This window comes from Pipistrellus kuhlii, unplaced genomic scaffold, assembly GCF_014108245.1.
Source record: "Pipistrellus kuhlii isolate mPipKuh1 unplaced genomic scaffold, mPipKuh1.p scaffold_m20_p_24, whole genome shotgun sequence".
Taxonomy (NCBI): domain Eukaryota; kingdom Metazoa; phylum Chordata; class Mammalia; order Chiroptera; family Vespertilionidae; genus Pipistrellus; species Pipistrellus kuhlii.
In genome coordinates, this window is record NW_023425523.1 from 995,411 (window position 1) to 1,002,224 (window position 6,814).

At 63.1% G+C, this 6,814-nt stretch overlaps 1 protein-coding gene across 5 annotated transcripts in view; it reads left to right on the plus strand.

Moving 5' to 3' along the window:
• LOC118727414 (TLC domain-containing protein 4) overlaps positions 1-6,814 on the plus strand; it is a 35,440-nt gene that overhangs the window by 22,536 nt on the left and 6,090 nt on the right. For 4 of the 5 annotated variants that reach the window (XM_045586816.1, XM_036453189.2, XM_045586817.1 and 1 more), the window contains 2 exons: positions 1,723-1,883; positions 6,326-6,415. In XM_045586816.1, coding sequence (XP_045442772.1) covers positions 1,732-1,883; positions 6,326-6,415 — 242 coding nt within the window. In that variant the 5' untranslated portion in view covers positions 1,723-1,731. Of the gene's footprint in view, positions 1-1,714; positions 1,884-6,325; positions 6,416-6,814 lie in introns of all 5 variants that reach the window. The other variant, XM_036453188.2, reaches the window with a different exon arrangement.

The following is a 6,814-nucleotide window of genomic DNA, read 5'->3' on the forward strand; positions in this document are numbered from 1 at the left end:
AGGCCCCTGCGGGCGTGCATCTCAGAAAAACACGGTCCCTGCCCCGTCTCCCCGAGGAAACCTTGGCGATGTGTAATGCAGCCACAAAACCTGCTGTTGTGTCATTTGGTTAGTGGTCAACTCAGGCCACCGATTAAACCGAACACACAACAGACACAATTTTAGAAGAAGGTAAACGGGCAGTGCCGGCCCTGACTCCCCAGAGGACTGTAGTGCCAGTGTCTCTGCTGAGCGCACACTAGAGCGGGGAGGGGAAGGGGGAAAAAGAGGAGGGGGAGGGGGAGGAGGAGGGGGGAGGGGGAGGAGGAGGGAGAGGAGGGGGAGGAGGAGGGAGAGGAGGGGGGAGGGGGAGGAGGAGGGGGAGGGGGAGGAGGGGGGAAGGGGAGGAGGAGAAGGAGGGGGAGGAGGAGGGGAAGGGGGAAAAAGAGGAGGGGGAGGGGGAGGAGGGGGGAGGGGGAGGAGGAGGGGGGAAGGGAAGGAGGGGGAAGGGAAGAGGAGGGGGGAGGGGAAGGGGGAGGAGGGGGGGGAGGGGGGAAGGGAAGGAGGGGGAGGGAAGAGGAGGAGGGAGAGGAGGGGGGAGGGGGAGGAGGAGGGGGAGGGGGAGGAGGGGGGAAGGGGAGGAGGAGAAGGAGGGGGAGGGGGAGGAGGAGGGGAAGGAGGGGGAGGAGGAGGGAGAGGAGGGGGAGGAGGAGGGGGAGGAGGAGGGGGGGGAGGAGGAGGGGGAGGGGGAGGAGGAGGGGGAGGAGGAGGGGGGGAGGAGGAGGGGGGGGAGGAGGAGGGGGAGGGGGGAGGGGGAGGGGAGAGGAGGAGGGGGGGAGGGGAGGAGGAGGGGGGAGGGGAAGGAGGGGGGAGGGGAAGGAGGGGGAGGGGAGAGGAGGAGGGGGGGAGGGGGAGGAGGAGGGGAGGGAATCCATTAGGACGAGGGACGGGCCTGCTCCGACGCCCTGGTTGGAAGGGGACGAGGCGAGGCTGAGTTGGCTTCTGTTGATTCATTTTCTTTTCATGCAGGGAGGAGGCGAGACGGGGGAAAGGGGCTGCAGGGAGGCTGGTCTGTGGACGGAGCAAATCCTTCCGTCTCCTTTTTTTTGTCTAAATGCTCCTAAGGTTTTTAGGAGCCAAAATAGTTCAGCTCAGCGAGACAGGAGACGTGCTTTGAAAGTGATCCCGACGTTCTTCTCTCACACTCGGCCCTCAGAAGCTGACGGGCTTCTGTGAGAAGCTCTGTGTCTCAGGCAGAGCCGTGGAGGGTGTCTGTCCAGGGACACGTGCGATGGCAGGGCTTGTTGCTTGCTTGTTTCTGTTATGAGTTTTTTTTGGTTTAATGGTTTCTTTAGAAATTATCTAACCAACTCTCATCTGATAAACGAGGGAAGTGTGAGGCGTAGAGAAGTCAGGTGAAAACGTCACTGAAAGAATCCCTGAGCGATGGCAGGTGAACTCCTAGACGCGGCTGTGTTTGCGTGCCCCCGGGTGACCGTGGAACGGTCGCAGGAGAAACGTTGAGGTCTCTGAGATGCGGGCTTCCTGCTTTTATTTCCAGTCCAGAGACAAGGCCCTATGCCCGATCGTGGGGAAGGGCTTCAAATCCCCTCGCTCCTCCGACCCCTCCGCTCGCGCCAGACGGACGTGAGCGGCTCGGACGCAGCCCCGCGCTCTGAGGGTCCCCGGCTCTCGGGTTCGCCGGGAGCCGCTGGAGCACTGAGCCTCGCCTCTCCCCCGCAGGCGGCAGCCATGGACGCGGACGCGCTGGTCCTGGGCACCGTCCTCGCCAGCCTGTGCGTCTTCCAGCTCCTCTTCCACGTCCTCAGCCACTGGCTCTCCGCGAAGGTGTGCCCCGGCTTCAGCCGCCTCGGCCCCGCCAAGAAGATCGAGTGGAACTCCAGGTAACGCTCACGGACGCCACGGGCTCTCCAGGGAGCGAGCTTCGGGAAGTAAAACGGCTGAAAATGTCCCCCGAAGCCTTTCATTTAGCCCCGGCTGGTGCGGCTCTCGGCTGAGCATCGTCCGGGCACCCACAAGGTCGCCGGTTCGATTCCCAGTCGGGGCACGCGCTCAGGTTGCAGGTTTGACCCCTGGTTGGGGTGCCTGGGGGAGGCCACCCACCAGCATTTCTCTCTCCCATTGATGTTCTCTCTCTCTCCCTCTATTTCTCTTTCTCTCTCTTCTATTGGTGTTTTTTTCTCTACCCACCTCTCCCATTGATGTTTCTCTCTCCCTCTATTTCTCTCCCCCCTCTCCCATTGATGTTTCTCTCTCTCTCCCTCTATTTCTCTTTCTCTCTCTCCTATTGATGTTTCTCTCCCTCTCTCCCCCTCCCATTGATGTTTCTCTCTCTCCCTCTATTTCTCTCCTATTGATGTTTCTCTCTCTCTCTCTCTCTATTTTTCTCCTCCCCTCTCCCATTGATGTTTCTCTCTCTCTCCCTCTATTTCTCTTTCTCTCCTATTGATGTTTCTCTCTTTCTCTCTCTCTCTCTCCCTCTCTGCTTCTCTCCCTCCCTCCCTCTCCCCCTCTCCCTCATATCCCTCTAAAAACCAATGAGACAATAGTCTTCTGTTTCGGATCTAAGAAAATCTAAGCTGGAAGTTGTGACGTTAGGACTAACAGAAGACAGGCTGCCAGCTCTCACACGGGGATCACCGAACCATGTCCGACAGCGAAAGATGGCGGGAAACACACTCAGCTTCCGGGCTGGTGTGGGGGAGCCGAGCCGGCTGGCGGCCGAGAGGACCGCCTCACACGCCTCTGAATCATTTACGACGAGCAGCCGGGTCCTGGCACCGGCACGCCAGCGAGCGAACAGGAGCTGCCGCGGCCTATATATAGTCCTGGCCGCCGGGCGCGGCAGCTGACCGCGGGGGGGACGGGCTGCCTCCCTCCCTCTCCCCCTCCTCCCTCCCTCCCCCCCCCTCTCTCCCTCTCTCTCGGTGAACTGCAGCCCCGAGCCTTCGGCATCTGCCCGTTGTTACAGAATCCCAAAGTAAAAGCTGCTTTTAGATTCTTTACCCCCAAAACAAGAGGGAAGCGAGCAGACATGGAAGGACAGAGAAGGCCGTGTCAGTCTCACTGGCTGAGAGTGTTGTGTGAGTGACACCCCGCTTTCTGTCGTCGTTTGGTGGAAGTTGAGGCCGGCTGTACGGTGGAGTCAGCCGTCTCTGAACGGCCATAATCCCCTCCGGAAACACACGGCGAGGGTCTGTCTGGCTCACCCCCAGCGTGAGAGCGCCTCCCGCGGGCTTCTGGACAAATAGGAGCTGCGGCTAGTCCTAAGGACGGCGAGGACGTGTGCCGTGCGGGAGGCAGGCGGTGTCGCTGTTTCGTCTCCAAACTCTGCGGACAGGAGGACGGCACGGGGGGGGGGCGGGGGGGCGGGCGCTGGGTTCCTGTTTTCACTCCTTTCACCCACGGCCAGGACCCGGGAGGGCTGGCAGCCCAAGAGCTGGGGGAGGGGGGCGCGGGCACACAGCGCAGACGGTGACCCAGCAGTGCGGCCGGAAGGCACTCGCCTGACTCAGCGCTCCCGGCCCTCTGCACGGCGCCTGGGGAGACGCCGTGGGAAAGAGGAGGTGGGGAGGAACGGGTCCGATGCTGGTCAGGTGCGGGCGCTCTTCGGGCAGTCCTTCCACCTGCGCTGGGCTTAACGGGCTTAACGCGGGGCGGCGGGAGGGCAGAGGAGGAGGGAAAGGGGCTGCTTTTTGAGCCAAGTGCGCGCGCATGCACACACACACGCACACACGCACACGCGCACACGTCCTGAAATCCAGCGTCGGGTCTGGAGGCAGACAGGCGGCCCTCCCTGCCCCCTGCTGCCCGGGACAGTCTCTGAGGGGCCGGGTCTGGGCCGCCCATGGAGGCCAGGACGTTCTCCCCGAGGGAGAACGTGTCGTCAGTGCCCGGGCGCCACTGCCCTCAGAGTGGCTTTTCCTGAAAACGCACGTGGGAGCTGCTGTCTCTGTCCTCGCTCCTGGTTCTCATGCCCCTGATCGTAACCGGCCTCGGCGGCGCCGAGCCCTCCCGCCTGAGCCGTGCCGCCCCTCCAGCACGCGCGGTGCCCATTGCTGTCCAAACACGGTCACCATCGCCTTGAAGGCGGAGTGCTGTCCCCAAAGCCATGCGTTTCTCTTTGCCCCTCGTCAGGAAAAAGGAGGGAAGTGCCTTATCCGGGTAGCATTTCGGTCCCGCTTTGCCCGGAGCTGCCTGTAAAGAGTTAACGGTGAAGTTTGACCAACAGCAGCTTCGGAGCACACGGACGGGCGGACGGACGTTGACCCGCGCACAGCGGCCCAGGCTGCCCCCGGTCCCGGTGACGTTGAACTTTCCCGGGACTCGCCTGCCGGTTCCTCCCCCGCACACACCGCCCGGCGGACTCGGACGAGGCCTGGCCTCGGGGACACACGTCACCCTTTGCCGGGAAGACGCAGTTTTGGTGTTTGTGGGGGCTCGTCTTTTCACAGGATGTGCACAGGGCAGCGGAAAGCTGGCTGCACCGCCACTGACTGATTTTATTTTGGTTTTGGTTGTACGACGGCTGTTTAGCTGGAGGGCTTCTCGCACACGAGGATCCTAACCCCTGGGTCCGGCTGTGTCCTCAGGGAACACGGCACACACACGCAGGCCACCGAGTGTCTCCCTGTCGCTGTCCGCAGCTGGTGAGGCCCCGGAGCCCGGGCGCGCTGGCTTCGGGGACCCCTGCAGGGCACGCTGCCTGAGCGGTCCATAGCGGTCCCTCAGGTCACAGTGATCTTCTCTGCGTCAGCATCCATGTTGGTTGACATGTGCCGCTCCCCTTTGAAGGGGTGGGGCTGTGCAGAGAGGAAGTCATTGCTGTTCATGTCTAGAGAGAAGACCGTGCTGTGCCTTTCTCTCATCTTCGTCCTAACGAAGAACAGTCTTTATTTCTCGCTCGCGTGCCCCGGAGCCGGGCAGTTGGCCGAGCCGCTCCATTCTAGCGAGACACCGAGCTCTCAGACACCGAGCTCTCAGACAGACGCCGAGCTCACAGATACCGAGCTCTCAGACACGGAGCTCACAGACACCAAGCTCACAGACAGACGCCGAGCTCAGACGCTGAGCTCACAGACACCGAGCTCTCAGACACGGAGCTCACAGACAGACACCGAGCTCACAGATACCGAGCTCACAGACAGACACCGAGCTCACAGACACGGAGCTCACAGACAGACGCTGAGCTCACAGATACCGAGCTCTCAGACAGACGCCGAGCTCACAGACACGGAGCTCATAGACACCGAGCTCTCAGACACGGAGCTCTCAGGCACCGAGCCCTCAGACACCGAGCCCTCAGACACCGAGCTCACAGACAGACACCGAGCTCACAGACCCCGAGCTCACAGACACCGAGCTCACAGACAGACGCCGAGCTCACAGACAGACACCGAGCTCACAGACAGACCCCGAGCTCACAGACACTGAGCTCACAGACACCGAGCTCTCAGGCACCGAGCCCTCAGACATGGAGCTCACAGACAGACCCCGAGCTCACAGACACTGAGCTCACAGACAGACGCCGAGCTCACAGACAGACCCCGAGCTCACAGACACCGAGCTCTCAGACAGACGCCGAGCTCACAGACAGACGCCGAGCTCACAGACAGACGCCGAGCTCACAGACAGACACTGAGCTCACAGACAGACACGGAGCTCACAGACAGACGCCGAGCTCACAGACAGACACCGAGCTCTCAGACAGACGCCGAGCTCTCAGACAGACACCGAGCTCTCAGACACCGAGCTCTCAGACAGACACCGAGCTCACAGACACCGAGCTCACAGACAGACGCCGAGCTCACAGACACCGAGCTCTCAGACACCGAGCTCTCAGACAGACACGGACACGGAGCTCACAGACACCGAGCTCACAGACAGACACCGAGCTCTCAGACAGACACCGAGCTCTCAGACGCCGAGCTTCTGCCGAAGGAAGCCGGCTCTGCGGGCTCTCAGCCAGGTTTCTGGGTTGGTCCCGGCCGGTTTTGTGTTCAGAAGCGCTCTCGTGTCGGTGACCGCGCTCCCACGAGGCGGCCAGCATCCGGACGTGCACTCCGGGACGTGCGGATTCTGGTTCAGGATCGGCGTGGGTCCCTGGTAGACGCGGAGTCATTCCATCTACCGGAGCAGGAAGGAGGCGGGATCCTGGGACACGCAGGGCCGTCAGGGCTCCCCGCTCCGCCCCCCCCTCGGGGCCTCCCCGCAGGCGACTCCGGGGGGACCCCGTGAACTCCGAAGTCGGGCCCGGGCTCACATCCCTCCCCTCCCCTCCAGCGCCCCTGCTGCCGGCTCTCACGCGGCCTCTCCTCTCTTCCAGAGTGGTCTCCACCTGCCACTCCGTGGTGGTCGGGGCCCTGAGCCTGGTGGTGTCCCTGTTCGACGAGGCTGTCATCGCGGACCCTCTCTGGTAAGCCACCCTCCCGCGCCCGCTGGGGTGGGGTGCGCTGTCCGTGGGCGCCGCTGTGACGCGGGAGCACCCTGGTGGCTCCGTCCGGCTTCGGCCTCCCCGGGAGCTGCTGAGCCGCCGCGCTGGGCAGCAGCGAGCTGTTTGGAGGACAGTCCTACAGTCCGTCTGCCCCTCATCAATACCAAACTGCCAGGAGGACCGGCGTCCCTGTGGGAGGGGGTTCCGCCGGACAGCCGTGCGCAGGAAGGGACGTGCTCACCACGGAGGAACCGGCGCCTCCTGCGGGCAGGGGGCCCCGTGTGGCAGACCCTGTGCAGAGGGCAGACCCCGTGCAGAGGGCGGGCGGGCCCCGTGCAGAGGGCGGACCCCGTGCAGAGGGCGGACCCCGTGCAGAGGGCG